The 17,631-nt window shown below is 42.9% G+C and overlaps 1 protein-coding gene across 4 annotated transcripts in view; it reads left to right on the top strand.

The window, feature by feature from the left end:
* The window catches only part of SLC23A2 (solute carrier family 23 member 2), a 90,069-nt gene that overhangs the window by 64,901 nt on the left and 7,537 nt on the right, over positions 1–17,631 (top strand). For all 4 annotated transcript variants that reach the window (XR_015798112.1, XM_088151873.1, XM_007427099.4 and 1 more), the window contains exons 10-15: positions 691–847; positions 2,254–2,401; positions 4,644–4,749; positions 6,902–7,031; positions 10,586–10,723; positions 12,753–12,848. Coding sequence is in view for 3 of the 4 variants with exons in the window: in XM_088151873.1 (XP_088007999.1) it covers positions 691–847; positions 2,254–2,401; positions 4,644–4,749; positions 6,902–7,031; positions 10,586–10,723; positions 12,753–12,848 (775 nt within the window). In the remaining variant the exon portion in view is untranslated. The remainder of the gene's footprint in view (positions 1–690; positions 848–2,253; positions 2,402–4,643; positions 4,750–6,901; positions 7,032–10,585; positions 10,724–12,752; positions 12,849–17,631) is intronic.

Below are 17,631 nucleotides of genomic sequence, written 5' to 3'. Positions count from 1 at the left end.
CTGGCATTCAGCCTTCTTGGACTATTTAGCAGAACAGCGATATCTGGGACTGCTCAGGTCTGTAATAGCCTCATTACAGACTTGACCAATCCTGGAGTCCACTAAAGAAGTCCTGTCATATTCTGAGATACCGTCTGACACCTGCTCATCTTTAAACTAACCTAAAAAGTTTTCTGTAAGACCTGACAATAGCAATTAGCCACTGTTTTCCTGAACTCTATTGCAGCTACAGTATACCTCTAATTATTAGATGCTGAGAACTAATGGGATGTCTGATCTGAAAAACACTGCAAGCTTTTCCTTGGCAAGAATAACAGATAATGTTAAATTCAGTAGATCTTTGATGTGTAATCCCACAAGTAAATTACCTTACTTTGAAATCTTTAATAGGGATTCAGGGCATCTCTTGATTACACTGCAGCATCTTTTTAAAAAAAATCACCCCTTCTTCTCATTTGCAATCAGGAATCAATATCAGTAGCAATCCCTTAAGTACTTACTTGGAAATTTTCCCAGTTTGGGAAATTGTATGAAAGATCCCATTTAAAATGGAATATTTAACAAAATGCCAGAGGTTTTTCTTTTAATCTGAAAATGATTGTGCCATGTTAAAGATAAGAACCTCTGTCACCAAAGCATGTCCTCCTTGCTTGCTGCCATATTTTAAGTGCCTTCCTGTCCCCACTACAGATCATTCTAGCTATTCTGGTATCTTGGCTGCTATGCTTCATCTTTACTGTGACAGACGTCTTTCCTCCTGATAACACTAAGTATGGATTTTACGCTCGCACTGATGCCAGGCAAGGGGTTCTCCTGGTAGCTCCGTGGTTCAAGATTCCGTATCCCTGTAAGTGAATTTAGCAAACATTCAGGAGGAGGAATCTCCCTGAATATTTTGTTTTTTTGAAGCAGTCACTCTAGTCCAGGGTTTCTCAACCTCGGCAACTTTAAGATGTGCGGATTTCAACTGCTGGCTGGGGAATTCTGGGAGTTGAAGTCCGCACATCTTAAAGTTGCCAAGGTTGAGAAAATCTGCTCTAGTCTCTTTGCCTATGAATTCGAAGATACCAGTTTGGATGGACTAAATCTTTAAAATTTGGCATCTATATTGGTTAATTATGGTATACTGTAGATTAATTTGAAGTCACTATTGATGTTATGAGAACTAAAAAAAAGCCCCCAAACCTTCATTTTTGTATTTGTTGCGTGAATATTAAAGTCTAGCAGTAAATTTAATTTTTGTGTTTGAAGTATTTGTATAATTGTACACTCTGAGACTTTCCAAACAAACTGATCTGATTTATCCAATTCCACTCATGAGGGAAGGAGAAAATATTCAAATGGAAAGATATAGATTATTTATATACGTTTGTTTCATTTCCATCCAAACCTCCTGGGATGCTCCCTGGGTGAGTGAAGATTTGAATCCAGGTCTCCCCGGTGCCAGTCCAGCACCTTAACCCCTGTTTCCACTGTACTGGTTCATGCCTGTATAGGATAATCATGTATGCATTTGTTCATAGGAAGCTTTTCTAACCAGAAGGCACCAATTTATTGTAGAGGTTAACTATCTATGAAGAGTCATTTCTGTAACAAAGTACACTTTTGATTCCCGGTAACCCTGAATAATTTTCCCTACCTTACCTTTGGATTACAGAAATCAGCTGCCCTGTCATGTAGGAAAGTATTTTACATCTTGGAAGTTACTTTGCTTGTAAAAGAAGGAGGAGAACTCTAATGGTGATGCTAATAGAGGCTAATAGGCTGTGGCCTAATTATCTGTAATCGTGACATTTCACCAGCAACTGTAGCTGGCATCTTGTTTTTCAGCTTTACATCATGCCAAAATAAAACAGCCCTTAATTAACCAACCCCATATAAAACCTACAGTAGGGTGTTACAGAGACAAATCAATCAAACATTAGCTCCTTTGGCACTTCTTCAAATGAGACCAATTACAAATTCACCAGGACGAAGAACCAATCAGAAGCCAGCTTTCCAGGATTCTGGTGACATCCTCCAATGAGAGATTAGTTCTGTTACAGACATGAAGGCGCCATCAGTTCTTGCTCAGTTGCCTGTGAGCTGCAGAGCAGATCGCTTTGCTCTGAAGATGCCGGCCACAGTTGCTGGGGAAACGTCAGGATGCCAGATAATTAGACCACAGTCTATTAGCCTGGAAGCTCATCATTGGATTGACCCTGCCCGTGAAAGCCTGCATCGATATAAAACCGAGTGTCTTTGTATTTACAGTTCAGTGGGGTTTACCGACTATTTCAGCTGCTGGCGTGATTGGGATGCTCAGTGCTGTGGTTGCTAGTATTATTGAATCCATTGGTGATTATTATGCCTGTGCAAGATTATCTTGTGCTCCTCCACCACCCATCCATGCAATAAACAGGTGAGCCTCCTGGGGGGGAGTAAAAAAACCCCAACTTACTCTGTTTCTAATTTTTTCATACTGTGCTGGAGTCAAAGCAGAATTAGATGCTGATTTCCGTTGAAGGTTCCAACATTATTCCAGTGCCAAGATCCAACTCATTTTCCTGATTAAAAATAAATTGACATAAGCGTATGGACCATTCAAATTGGCAGCATCAGCCAGTGACTTGGATGTTCAGATATCGTAGCAGTTCTTTTCTAGTCCTTCCACCTTTTCACCAGAGGCTGTTCCGTCTTCATCTGTGAGTCCTGATGAACTATCAGAGATGAATTATCTTGTGTGAAGCAGTATTGAGCATCCACAACTGTTCATGCCTGAAATATGTCTTAGGAAATCCAAATCATGCAGTGGAGAGGATAGGATAGTCTGCTTTTCTCTGCTGCCATAAATTAAAAGCTCTTCTGTGTCCTTGCATTACTTGTTATAAATATGTTTATGTTAATTCCTTTGCCAGGCTCTCTTAGTTCCCAGACTTCCAGCGATGTAAATATATTTTGTCTTAGGCTATTGATTGCTCTGCTTTTATTATAACTGGATGCTTGATACAGTGCCTGCTTTAGGATTAGCAAGATGGTCAACCGACAGGTCAGACCAAGCAGGCAGAACGTTTTTAAGCCTACAGCTCCTATCATGTAATCTGAAATGGCGCGTGTGGGAAGGTTTTTATAGTGGTAAGGTGTACAACATGGAAATTTTCACGTCATGCAGGAAATGAACCCATTGTGGCTCTGACATTTGGCTGAACCATTCTGGCTGGAGTTATGGGTCAGTCAGACCAAAACCTGACCCATCTTGGCTATTCTGGATTTCAACAGAGACAAAATGTGGCAGGATCTTTTGGGACGAGCAGGACAAGGCTGGTGTGTCTCACCCCACCTCTTCCTTCCTCCTCTGCATGGCCTGTGTGCCAGCTTGTCCACCAATCTTCTAGTACCTTCCTTGCCCTTAGCTGCAACCATGCTTGAATTCAAGCTTAGTATGGCTAGCCAGCCAACCACCCTGCCCCTTCCCAGTTTTTCCAGTTTTCCCAATCTTTCTTCTTTTTTTGATTAATTTTATTAAATAAATTTTTACAGGATGAAAACATTTAAAGGAAAAAGAAAATAAAGGAAAGTAAAAGAAACGTGATAAGTAAATAAGAAATAAAACAAAAGACAGAAAAGAAATAAGAAGAAAAGAAAGACAAAATATAAAGAAATTACTTCCGATCTTCTTTACAGCAGTTATAAATGCATTCAGATTTTATCCTCTCTCTCTAAGGTGACATTGTGGCTCCCTTCTTTCCATATTCTACTCTTTCTGATGGTCAAACCCATAAATTGCAAGTTTATTTTTTTCCGTTTTCAGCAAAAAGTCCATACAGTAAAGGGTTTCCAGTCACTGACAAATGTAGTTATTGTCTTTTCTCTAATTAAACAAGTCAGTTTTGCCATTTATGCAAATTCTGTCATCTTCACCAGCCATTCCTCCATTGTAGGTATTTCAGTCTTTCCATCTTTGTGCATATAGTAATCTTGTGGCAGTTACCATATATAAAAACGATCATCCATAAGCCTTTTCTAGTTGTTTGTCCCAGCAAAAAAAGCTCTGGTGTCAGTTGAATATTGGTCTTTACAATTCTTTGTATTACTGTATTATTTGAACCCAGAATTTTCTGGCTTTTTACAAGTCCACCAAGCATGATAAAACGACCCTTCATGTTCTCCACATTCCCAACAATCTTTCTTCTTAACTCCTCTATGCTACTGCCGTGTACCACCACCACTGGTGGCCTGGCCTTTTCCCCACCATCTCCATCCTAAACTGGTGGTTCCAGGCACACAATGTTTTACCTGTTCCTAAGAGCTCTCTTTAGAAAAACCCAAAGCTTTAAAATACTAGAGTCACCAAGATTTTAATTTGTATGCTGGTTTCAATAAAATATACATACATACATACATATATATATATATATACGCATATATATATATATATATATATATATATATATATACACACACACACACACACACTCAGTGTTGTTACTTGTATTATGAATGCACATGTGTATTTCTCTTTGGCCAGTTCGTCACACTTCTATTTTAATAATTGTATCCAGTTCTTATTACAGGACATTGTAATTTTTTTCCCTTGGGTTTAATTTGTTCTGAATTGAGACATGTTGTATTTCTTAATCTCAATGTTTTTCTTTTTGGCACAGGGGTATTTTCATAGAAGGCCTTTCCTGTGTATTAGATGGAGTGTTTGGTACTGGAAATGGATCTACTTCTTCTAGTCCTAATATTGGAGTTTTGGGAATTACAAAGGTATGTTACATTAAGCAAGCGGATTCCATTTGCTTATCAGTATTCTTGAGAATATAAACTGTTCAAATGTCATGCTAAGCTCCAGTTTGCTTAATCGTGGTTCACTGAATAAATTACAGTTGGTGGAGCTCATACAATGTTTGTATCCAGCCTAAGCGTTCCTTGGATTGAGAAACGCTTGCTCAAGAGCAGAGGTAGAGAAAGCACTAATTTTTTTTTTCAGTATATGCTTTGAAGAGGGCTGTGGCTTGCATATTTTAAGATTGTTGATTTAGATTCCTTTTGAACTTTAACCTACAGAAGACTCAGTAAAAAATGAAAGGCTTCATCAATTCTGTGCATAAATTGGAATCAAGTGAGGTTTATACACTACTTTACCAAAAGTGAATATGAAATGGAATGGTTATTATGAAGGAATGTAGTTAATTAACGTTTTATTAAGTGGCACGTAAAAGTGTAATCAGTTGTCGGAACTCTTGTTCAGACAAACAAAAAAGGTCCAGCAATATTCTAAAAGGCCATTGAGCCAAGCGAGGTCTCATGTGCCAAGCGAGGTCTCATGTGCCGGACTTGCATCTTGCAACATGGATCTGCCCCAATTCCATATAGGCTTTATGTGCCTGTGTAATTCAGAGCACAACAGGTCCCTTCAAGTGGAGAAGTCAGAATCATCTACCTGACCCTGCAGCCACACACAAAGGAAGGCTTATTTTCACTAAAACAAAAAACAAAGTGGAGAAGCAGGTTGGGTAGAGATGGGATGAGAGTTTGTGCTTTAAACTGTAATCCATACAGCCGCAAGTCCAGTTTATTCATGATTAGGTCTACTAGAGTCAGGTTTAGTTTAGCCTGTAACTATTCCCCCCCCCCCCATGGTTTTGGTAGTCCAAGTTCAAACATTGCCACCTACTGGATGTATCTCTTTGAACGTTAAAGGAGAAAAATGCTTGTGAAAAGAGAAAGCGTGGCTTGTACTAATTTCTGTTTCCGTGGTCTAACTTTATATTAAGTGAGAGGATGTTCAAAGAAGCATTTGTATTTGGTATTGTGGTACTATGTAGGCGGGTAGACATACAGCATCGCCTTATGCTAGGTCAAAAATCTTAATTGTTATTAGCCCCAAATAAGCAGATTACATTGTGGCTTAACCACTGTATTTGGGTAACAAAACTACATTCCATTCTTGTCATTCTTCCTGGCTCAATCCAGCCACTAAGAGGGGATTTGTAGAGAAAGTGATTAGAGTGCTTTTTAGTTGGTTTACTGTGAATCAAACCCAGAAGGGAGTGGAGTTGATTAAGCCATTGTTGTATCAAATCTGTGACACACGTTCTGTGTCTGTGCCAAAGTCCTGACAGAACTTGTATATTTTATGGTTCTTACATGAATCAGATTGCAGCCCTAAAGAAAGATTTGCTAGTAGCATCTGACTTACACTTTAATACATTCATAAGAGTAAATAAATGCTAAGAGGTTCCAGGTCTATACATTTGATGGAATGTATGCTAATATTAACTTTGCTGCACAGATCTGTTTTACAACCAGATAGGGTGTTCAATTTGTAATCATAATTTAAATCATTTTTCTTTGTGTTTTAAAAGAAAACAAAATATTTCACACAAACATAGATATATAGTGGAAAAATGTATACAGCTAGTTCCTGTTCTGAAATAAGGATCTCCAAAGTTTGAAACAAACTTTACTTTTGTATAAACTCATTGGAGTGCACATTACCTTTAACAAAATATTTTCCATGTAGGTTTAGATGTTCCAGTAGCTTTCTAATATTGTACAATTTTTATTTGCGCTTCTGTTAGTAAAATTAAGTTGCAAATCTGTAGGTTCCACATTTAGAAAAGAATAGCATCTAAGAATAACTTTAGGTTTCAGTAGTAACCAGTAGCCTGTCATGTTTTACATATTATATGGCACATCATTGTACAATATGGCCAGAAAGTATACAGATCTGCTTTAAAGGCTTCCCGTCCCCAGCATCTCCCACGGCCACCACAGTGTGCTTTATTGTGTTTTTTTTTAAAAAAAACATTTTCTGTGCAAGATTTTCAGGCTTGTAATGGATGGGGTATAAATTTGATGCCAACCACATCCCTCTTAGAATCGTTTTTTTTTTCCCCATGTGAATGTTTTATAGGTTGGAAGTCGACGAGTTATTCAGTATGGGGCTGCTTTCATGCTGCTACTTGGAACGGTTGGCAAGTTCAGTGCGCTGTTTGCATCTCTTCCTGATCCAGTGCTTGGAGCTCTGTTTTGTACTCTCTTTGGTATGTGATTATCACTGTGTGTGTGTGAGAGAGAGAGAGGGAGAGAGGAAGGAAGGAATCTACGTGCAGTATCTGTGTATCTCTACAGATCTCAATCTCTGTACATCACTACATCTGTCCCAGTACTTCACTATCTCTATATATTTGTCACTGGGAGTTAGGCGGCCTATAAATGTTAATAATAATAATAATAATAATAATAATAATAATAATTCTGCCTCTGTCATCTCTTTGTTTATTATGCCAATCAAGATTGGAAGAAGTTCTGATATTCACTGCTTCTCCCTTGCATGGGGGAAACGCCTTCCTGACACTCTCTTTGGGGCATCTACCCACTTACCAAGGTGCAGGGGACTAAAACATTCTACTTCTGGGATTGGTTATGAGTGAAGGAAGCCCAACAAGAACAATGAGGGAAGTGGGGCCGTATCTCTAGCCCTGTATCTGTCCAGAGCTAAAGGAGTGTCTCCCGTATCTCTCATACGCCTGCTCACCTGTGCCTGAACCCTGGAGGTCCGTCCTTTGTGGGAATAAGGTCTGGGATAACTGTTGCACATGGATGGGTGCGAGGCTTTGCCTTGGCCTTTGAGTGGCAAGCTGAGCTGTATTTCAAAAAACAGGATTAGGTAAAAAAATTGAGTGGAGACAGGGGAAAATATAGTTTAATTAAGTTTACATTTCAGTGTCATGAAAATTACATGGAACTAGTTCTTTAGAGTTAATATAATTACTCCTTGTGCAATTAATAATTTTGCTACCCTGTTGTGTTAATATTGCTTCTGGGTGCCAACCATATTCTGTGTTCTGCGCCTTAGGAATGACAGAGAACAGGCCTTGACCTTTTTCTGTACAACATCCTTTAAGGTATTGGAAGGGTGTTGTCCTACCTGCCACTCCCAGTCTTCTCCTGACTAAACACTCTCAGCTCCTCCCGTCTTTTTTCCTTGCTGTTCTCTAAACCTCTTCCAGTTTCTTTGAATCCTTAAGGCTGGTGCCCAGAGTTGGACACAGTACCAGGATAAAGTCTGAAGAAACCAAAAGAAAGAAAATTAGAATTGTTACTTCCCATAATTTGGAACATATTTCTATTGGTACAGCCTAATATCACTGTTGCCTTTTTTACAGCCTTTGTACATAATCATTTGGCCGTCAACTGCTACCCCAAGATCTTTTCCACAAGTAGGATTTTCATGCCCAGTATTCCCTATCCTATATCTGCTGTTTAATTTTTTGTCACCCTGGTGTAGATCTTTTGCCACATGAAACCAGATCTAGGCCAGATGCTAATAGAAAACCTGCATCTCTCAGCTTTCTGTCTTCATGGTGGGGGAAAGAAAAGAAAGCAATGAGTACTCCGTTTTCTTGTAAGAAGCAGGCTGAAGGAAGCAAAGGGGAGAACAGAGGGTTTCCCTTGTATGCTAGCTCTACCCCTAATTGGTCCCAATGGTCAGTGGATGGGTAAAGGCTGCAAAAGGTTAGTTCTTCTAGTGCTGCCTCCTTCAACAGGTAATTTAGTCTAGTTTGACCAACAACTGTTGATAAGCTGGTTTTGAGTGCAGGTTTCAAACCAACTCTGGAGCAACCTAGCAGTCAGGACATTTGGTCCAGGTTCAGCTTGCTAATCCAAAAGTCAGGTTCTTTCCTGAAGTCAGAATGTATTATATCCACAGGATTCCCATGATCTGTTAAGAAAGTTATGCAATCAAAGAGAAGAAGAGACTGGTTTGACAAGATTTACCCTTGAGAAATCCATGCAATTTTTAATAATCACTGCATTGTTTTCAAATTGGCTCCAGTTTGAACTCTTTATGATATGCTGTAGATTCATCTCAGGAATCAATATTAGATGGGTCTGTAGTTCCATGGATCTTTGCTTTTCCTTCTTTTGAAGATAGAAGCTATATTTGCATTCCTCCAATTGCCAGGCACTTCGTGTGTTCGTCAGGATTCTCAATTAAAATAAATAAAGGCTTGTCTGGACTAATAGCAAGGGTTTTTCTTTCAAAGCCTAGGATATTATTTATTTGGCCTTGGAGATTTAAGCTGGTTCACAGTAAGTAGGACCAGCTAAGATGGCAGTAACTAGCCAACCTTGGATGATCTTGAAAAAGCTAAGCAGATTCTGACTTGATTAATACTTGGGTGGGAGACTACCAGGAAATCCTGGAGCTGTCAAAGTGGGGAAAAACTTCCCAGTAGAATGCAGTGGAAACCATTTCCAGGTTGTTGCCAAGAAAACTACATGAGTGTGTCTATGTAGACACCTAGAGTTGAGCTTGACTTGAGAGAGTCTTTATCTTACAATTTCAGAAAATCATACCCCTTTTTTGTTCTTTACAGTTGCCTGATGAAACCTATATTCTATTATTGGAGAAGACTGAACCAAAACAGAAGTTGAATACCCGTAGCTTTTCTTTCTTTCTTTCTTTCTTTCTTTCTTTCTTTCTTTCTTTCTTTCTTTCTTTCTTTCTTTCTTTCTTTCTTTCTTTCTTTCTTTCTTTCTTTCTTTCTTTCTTTTATTAGCACTTTCCCATCTTCACTGAGCAGACTATATCCTTTCCTTTTCTTTTGAACATGTGTATAAAGAAGCTCTTTTGTTGTTCTTCATATCATCTGCCAACTTCCAACCAATTTGAACTTTAGTTTTCCAGGTTATCTGAATATACTACTCCTGGATACCTTGATCCTCTTTCACCTCCCATACACGTCCTTTTTTGTTCTCACACCCTCACTAAGCTTTATACAGCCACCATGGCTTCTTCTGCTGTCTTTCCCCCTCCCCCCCCCCAATTGGAATTGTGCTTTTAGTAGCTCCTTTTTAAAGGAATTCTGGCCCATCTTAAACTCCTTTTCTCATTAACTTCTCTTAATAGGGGATCTTACTACACACAGCTCTGACTTTCTCAAAATGCACTTTTTGTGTTTGTAGTTTCTCTTAAAATTAGGAGCTCTAATTATATGTGGTTACTTTCCCCCAGGGTTCCATCTGCTTTAGCAGATACATGTTCAGTAAGGATTATCATGGCTGGGTAATGGGCTCTGAGAGGGGTCATCAGGGAACAACGGTGCTGTGGGCACAGCAGCATTTCTTAAGCTTGGCAACTATAACGTGTGGATTTCAACTCATAATTCCCAGCCAGCATGTAGTTGAAATGTACATATTGTAAAGTTGCCAAAGTTGAGAAACAACGGTTTAGAATCAGCCCAGGCTACCAGAGGAGAGTTCAGTGCCCATGTGAGCACATGTGAAATGTGGGCTGAAGCTGTATTTCCTTTAAGCAGGGCTCTGAGTCCTGAAAAATAATCCCCAGAGTGCTTTTACATTCTAGTATGTAATCACAAATGTAATAAAAGTACTTTTGATTTTTTTTATAATGCTGTATCAGAATTTCAGACTTTTGCCCATATGTCATGTTGCTGATATATAAAGTAGGTCATGTTATGATTCCCATTTTCCAGGCAGCTAGACAATTTTTCAAGGTCAGACTTTAAAATAACTTGCAGACTGTCATACTATATGCATGGTTTGAAAATCCTGTCTCTTTCTTATTTAGGGATGATCACTGCAGTTGGACTTTCAAACCTGCAATTCATAGATCTGAATTCTTCCCGGAACCTTTTTGTTCTTGGATTTTCTATCTTCTTTGGACTGGTGCTTCCAAGTTATCTTCGGCAAAACCCACTTTTTACAGGTACACGTATATCTATATTTTTTTAGCAACACATGCATGCTCAAATTATCTTTATTTATTTATTTTATTTATTTATTTATTAAATTTGTATGCTGCCCATCTCCCCCAGATTATCTTTCAAATAAGAATAAGAAACAGTAGTAGTAGTATTCTGAAACGTGTATTCACCCAAGGCATGTGGAAATAGATCTTTCCAATATTTCAGCCTGCATCACTCAGAGCAGTGTTTCTCAATCTTGGTGGCTTTGAAGATGCTGGCTGGGGAATTCTGGGAGTTGAAGTCCATGCATCTTCAAGCTGCCAGGGCTGAGAAACACTGCTCGAGACTGCAGCTGTCCACCAGGAGACTGGGTTGGTTAGTTAATTAATTTTTAAATGCAGATTAAGGCTGGCTGAGTCAGTATTAAAGCAGCTTCTCAAACTGGGTGCTTTATGTAGCTGAGGATTTTGGAGCTCCACAGATCTGGAGGGCTCCCCAGTTGGTTTAGTTGCAGTTCAATTTATCAGCCCTGATTCCCTCCCTGTGCACCACATTTAATCAAAAATAGGTTTTAAGCATGTCTCCCAGTCTTCCAAGTTTAAACATTTTCTGTTTTTCATCTGCTTTGACCTGCAGGGAAAACTGGTTTATTCCAGCCCTTCTCAAGTTGTCATCCTCCAGATGCTTGAGACATCTGATGCAGCCTATTGGTTTTGGCTATAAGAAATTGCCTGCCTTCTTCAAACTGCTCACAGAAGCACTTTTCTAATTAATTAGAAAGTTAATTAGCCATCTGCTTAAAAGTCACAGTTAATCAAATAAATAATTTCCTGACCAATCTGGTTGCCCACGTTCATTCGAGAAGCTGAGTTTAGGAGGCCAGAGCCATTGGGCAACTCCCCATCTCTCTCTCTCTCTCTCTCTCTCTCTCTCTCTCTGGCACAGAGAGGAAAAACTCAGTAATGAAAAGGGGCAGAAAGGAAAGAGGAGAGGAACAGGCACACATCAAGAAAGGGACAAAACCAGAGACAGTAAGGGGATGCGGTGAAAATTGGGGTCAATAAGAGAAGGACAGGCTAAACACAGGGCAGAGAGATGGAGCATCTTCAGTAGACAGGTGTTTAGTTGACTGGAGAAATAGCTCCATTGGCTTGAATAAAGGATAAACAATAATTTTATAAGCCCTGCAGAAGGATGCTGAGGAGGGGCGGAAAGCTGCTTCATAGGTTTCTAGAACTCCAAGGGCCCGTAAAGAAAAGAGGACTTCCACCCTTCTATTATTAGCAGGAACTAGTCTCTGACTTGCCCAGAAATAGTAGGATGCTTGGGGCTGGGGGCAGGGGGGCTTCTGCCCATCTTCCAGGATATTTTTAGCAATGGAGAAATTCTCCCCCACTTCCAGTTCATGTTGACTGACTCTATTGGTTGGATAGTTAGTGGGCTTTATGCACCACAGGTGGGCTGAAGCCCATCCTTTTCCAAGGGCCACTGGGGTAAGAGGTCCCTCAGTGGGGAGTCACCTTCATTCCTCTAACCGAGTTTCACCAGGATTCCACCTCTCTAGTATTGGGCAGTTGGATAAGGAGAACTCTCCCCTCTTCTGCCCTCCCCCCGCCAAGATCCTATAGCTTTAAGGTTCCTTGATGTAGAGTGAGATTCCAGTCTTCCTCTAGCTTCTTTTCCTCTGAGATCTTCTCCCCTCCCCCATGTCAACGAATGGAGATACCACTGTCTTCCCTCGCAAGGGTGGGGGGGATTATGTAGCAGGTGCTTCACAGTTGCATGGTGGGGACAGTGGCTGCTGCTGGGCAAACTGGGGGTTCCAGCCCCGGACGTTTCAACAGAGAGAAGCTGAACAGGAACTCAACCACACCATGCGACTGTGTCTGGGCAGGTGGGGACCGGAGTCCCAGCATGTACAGGTGTTTCTATGAAGTTGGTAATTCCAGGTCTTGGTACTGTCTTAACGATTTCCCTACTTGCCTTTCTACGTATGTTGCATCTGTTCAGATTCTGACAGAACCCGTTTTCCATCTTCTATCCTTGCAGGAATTGACAGCATTGATCAAGTCCTAAATGTCTTGCTGACAACTGCTATGTTTGTTGGTGGCTGTGTAGCATTTATTTTAGACAACACAATTCCAGGTTAGTCACCCAACCTGCTCTCTTCTCTCTGCCCTGCTTCCCCTTCCTCCTGAAGACCCCCTAACGCTTGAGGAAGAATATCCCTACCAACAGCACTCATTAGCATGGAGCTCAGTCCACCAAGACGCTGTTCTGTTTCATTGAAAGAAATGAAGGGAAGGGGTAGTTCCTATTTCTTGGAGTGGCGTTTGTGCAAGGGAACATTCTGGTAAATGGTGCTCCTTAAATTAATTTTGAGGGTCTCCCTCTGTGGCTCTTCATCTGACAGTTTTTAGACATTCAGACTTGGTCTCAATGCCTGAAATTATACTGAAAATTAAAATACCCCAGTACAGCGTCAGGATCAAAACACTTTGAGGGAAATTCACCTTCTAACCTTTGTAGAATTTGCATTATCCAGGTCCTAAACGTGTTCATTTAATTACGTAGGATTATTTCCCACAATATATATACTTAGGATTGCATCCTCCAAAAGCAGTGTGGGAAGAATAATTTCTTAAGATGCAAAGTCCAGTCCTTAATTATTCTTTTTTCTTTTTTGCTGCTATTTTCTGATAAGTGGCATAGCATCTCATCTTTAGTTTATGTGAAACAGAGCTCACAAGATGAAAAAGGGCTTCAAAACTGAGTTGTCAGCAGCTCCCCCCCCCCGCCCCGTGGCACTGAGGTCTGTTGTGTCTGGTGATTGGGCTTCAGTGTTGGCTTATTTTAGTATGTATGAGTGGGCTTGTGCCTGGATCTGGCATGTCAGCCTTGCAAGGTAGTCCAGACAAGAAGCACACCCAGGAGTACTAGCTCTAATTTTATTGTAAGGTTACATTAACAGAATCTTGAAAGTCGGAAAGTACATCTCTTCCCCCCTCCCCCCTCGTCATCTCTACAGCCCGAGAAACTAGGGAGGGTCCCTTCTGAGCCACTTGCCCTGCCCCCATTCCTTCTGTGGACTCAGGGGCCTCTTATCTGACCGTTCCCTTAGCTGTGGCTCTTCCCCCTGTCTCCCAAGGTCATTCCCATATACCATTACATGGCAGGATATGGGACTGTGGGATCCTCCTGGCTTTCCCCAGACCGGGTGGCTGGATTGCATTTGAACTGGGCCCGCACAGTTCATATTCCTTGTTGGGCTTTGGGGTGACTTGGGACAGAAGTGTGCATGGCAGTTGCCTCCTACCTACTCTGTTGCCTAAACGGAGGAGTCCTTCAGAGAGGCAATGGGGGTGTGGAATTGGGTCACTGTGAGCAGTGTGCCAATCAGCTATTTGGTGGTTGGCGGTGTGGCCATGGGAACAGAATCAGTGACACTTAGGAGTTCAGTGGTGCGTTTATGGAAGCAGAGGAGCTGTGGGAGGACAAGCAGGAGGGGTTCCTTTTGGATGGCGATGGCATTCTGGCTGTGTTGGGCTGGTGGCAGAAGGAGCAGGAGTGGCCAGTGGTGATGTTGCTGCGCAGCCCTCCTGGCCTCAGTGGCCATTGCTGTTAGGAGTTTCTAGTCTGGCCTCATGGGCCTTGTCTCTGTTTCTGGTGGTTTAGGATTGGAGGACTTGGTATCCAGTACTTGTGCAGGGTAGTTCTCTTTTTTACCAGCTGGGTGCTTTTGAGTCTTCCCCGGCGTGAGAACTGGGGGAAGAGCAGCTGCCTGGTTCACCTTCAAGTTGGTGGGGGAAAGTGGCCACTCTAGTGGCCTGGTGAGAGCAAGCCAGGGCTGGCGTGCCTTGGTGGGGGTGGACATGTGCATAGGGTGGTGGAGTGCTATCTAGGATGGTCGGAGACACTGAGTGCTGGGGCAAAAGTGCCCCAGGAACCCATGTAGGTTCTGGGGGGCATTGGAATTTGGTTGCTGATGTGGTTGAGACTGTCTGACCTGGAGATAAGCTGCCATGAGGTTAGGAAGGGGAGATTTCTGGGGGGTTAAGGGCAAGCTGGAACATCACTTTGGTGACAGGTAGGAGGAGGTATGTCAGGAGGCTGGGAGGATGCACTTGTGGAATGCAGCCCCATGTGTTCTGCCAGTGCTGAGTTCTGGTCCCTGTGCTCGATCCCATTTCCCAGTTAGGCTGGCCTCTCTGCTTCACCATATACAGTGTGTCGCTGTATCACTGAAACCTGGCTGGACCCTGAAGAAAGAGTTCCTCTCTCGGATATGTACCCATCTGGGTTTTTGGATGTGGCACTAGCTGAGAGCCCAGGCAGGGGTGGTGGAGTAGCTAGGGTTATCTGAGATACTCTGGTGGTATTCAGAGGAGCTGCCCCACAAATAATTGGATAAGAGACCCTATTTGGGGTCTAGGGATCAGTTGAGACTGTTGCTGTGTAGCAACCTCCCTGTTGTGTAGCAACCTCCCTGCCAGAGCTTCTGGACTCCATGGTCCATTGGTGGTGGAACTTTCCAGGCTTATATTCCTGGGGGACTTCAACCTGCCTTCTCTGGAGGCAGAGTCTAAGGCAGCTCAAGAGTTCATGGCCATAATGACAACCATGGACCTGACCCAGGTCATAGAGAGCCCGACACATGACAGTGGCCTCATGTCAGATCTGGTTTTTGTGTCAGGGCAGTGGTAGTGCAATCTGGAGTTAGGGGAGGTCATCTTCACTCCCCTGTCATGGTCAGATCACTCTCTAGTTGCCCTGGATTTCTCTGGTGCTGCTTCCCATCACAGGGAGGCTGGATCAATGTCCCCATGTAACTAATAGATCCTGTTGGGTTCCAGAGGGAGCTTGGGGTTGTTCCTGAAAGTTGGGTGCATGGTCTAACAAAGCCTTGGTTGCTGCCTGGAATGAGAGAGCGGTGGGGGCTTTGGATTGGATTGCTGAAACTCCCCTTGGAGCTGAGGGAGATAAAATGGGAAAAGGGATGCCTAAAGCACCCACAACAAGGGATGAATCCAACCAAGCACGAGTTAGAGCTGTCATTAAGGCCTACCTTGTGGCAGTAAGGGTGGAGAAATACTGACATTTTGCCACCCTTACAGCCTCCATCTGGTGGCCTTGTTCATGATAACCTGGGTCCTCCTGGGGAGGGCTAGTCTGTAGGTTTACTTGCAAGGTTGCTGTGAGGAATATGCTGAGTGACTTTATATTTGTCATATAAAGTCACTCAGATTTGCTCTGAACTGGATTCTAGTCTTAAGTTAGGTCCCATGGATGTGACTGAGGTCCAGTCTAGCTTGGTTACCTGGGAAGAGTCTGAATCTGTTAGTCCTGATGAAGTGGACAAGGTTCTTGGGACTGTTAGCTTGGCTACCCATGTATTAGATCCAAGTCCCTCCTGGTTGGCTAGGAGGTGATGTGTAATTGGGTTTTAGTGCTGGTGAATTCTTCTTTGAGAAGTGGTCCTGCCATCATGTAACCCTCCTCAAGAAGACATTGCTAGACTCTGCTGTGCTAGGAATTTTCATCTAGGCTCCAAACCTCTCTTTCTAACATTGTTCAGAAGGTGGACTGGAGGAAACAGATTATCTGGACCCCTTTCAGTCAGGTTTCAGTCCTGTGTATGGAATCAAAACTGCATGCATCGTGCTTGTGGATGACCTCTGGCGGGATTAGGATGGGGGTAGTGCGTCCATCCTTGCTGTCCTTGATCTCTCAGCAGTTTTCAGTACTACTGACCATGCTACTGATCAATCCTGCTGGACCAGTGTTGGGGGTTGGGAATGGGTGTCAGCCTGTTGTGCTGGTTCTCTTCCTTCCTCTGGGGACAGTTGCAGTCAGTGCTGACGGCGGGAGAGATCTAGCCCACAGACCCTAATTTATGGGGTGCCTCAGGGCTCGAGACTCCCCACTCCTGTTTAACATCTACATGAAGCTACTGGGTGCGGTCATCTGGTGGCATGGGATGAAGTATCATCAGTATCTCCACCCCAGACTGACTAAATGATGCCGTGGCTATGAAAGCACAACTTTGTGTTGTGGGCCAGTTGTGCCCCTTCCTGGACTGGGAAGCACTGCTCATGGTCACTCATGCCTTAGTCATCTCCCAAGTGGACTGCTGCAATGCACTCTATGCAGGACTGCCCTTGAAGAGCATCTGGAAGCTGCAGTTGGTTGAAAATGCAGCAGTGCGGGCAGTATAAGCGCCCCTCTGTGTGCATATGTTACACCTCTGCTCCGTGAGCTGCTTCGGCTACCAGTTTGCTTCTGGGCACAATTCAAGGTGCTGGTGGTCCCCTATAAAGCCCTTCGTGGCTTGTGGCCAAGTTATTTGCAGAACTGCCTCTTCCTGATTGTGTCCACTTGTCAGAGGAGGCATGTTACAGGTCCCGCAAGTGCCATCTGGTGGGACCCAGGAAGAGAGCCTTTTCTGTTATTTATTTATTTAGTAGACTTGTCCCTGCCCATCTCCCCACAGTGGGGGACTCTGGGCAGTTTACATCAAATTAAAACCATAAATACATAATTAAAAGTTATAAAAAAAGAACCACACTTACACAGATAGAAAAAAGATAAAAAATCCAAGAGGCCAATGGAGGCCACACCAGGCCACTAAGGGGCCAGCCAACCCCATTTCTGACAACCTCCCTCCCCGCCCCAGGCCAGATGGCAGAGCCAGGTCTTCAAATCCCTCCGAAAGGCCTGGAGTGAGGGGGCCTGTCTCACCTCCGGGGGCAAGATGTTCCAGAGGGTGGGGGCTACAGCAGAGAAGGCCCGCCTCTGGACCCCGCTAATCGGAGTTCTTTTGCCGAGGGGGTCCGGAGCATGCCCTCTCTGTGAGATCGGGTGGGACGGGTTGAAATCGTGGGGGCGAGGCGGTCCCTCAAGTAGCCTGTTGCAGCGCTTGCCTGCAGAA

The sequence above is a fragment of the Python bivittatus genome, unplaced genomic scaffold, assembly GCF_059951505.1.
Source record: "Python bivittatus isolate LINGU-HERP-01145 unplaced genomic scaffold, Pbiv_v1 ctg000680_np1212, whole genome shotgun sequence".
Classification (NCBI taxonomy): domain Eukaryota; kingdom Metazoa; phylum Chordata; class Lepidosauria; order Squamata; family Pythonidae; genus Python; species Python bivittatus.
Note: the sequence above shows the minus strand (reverse complement) of the source record. Positions and strands in the feature narration are given on the sequence as shown.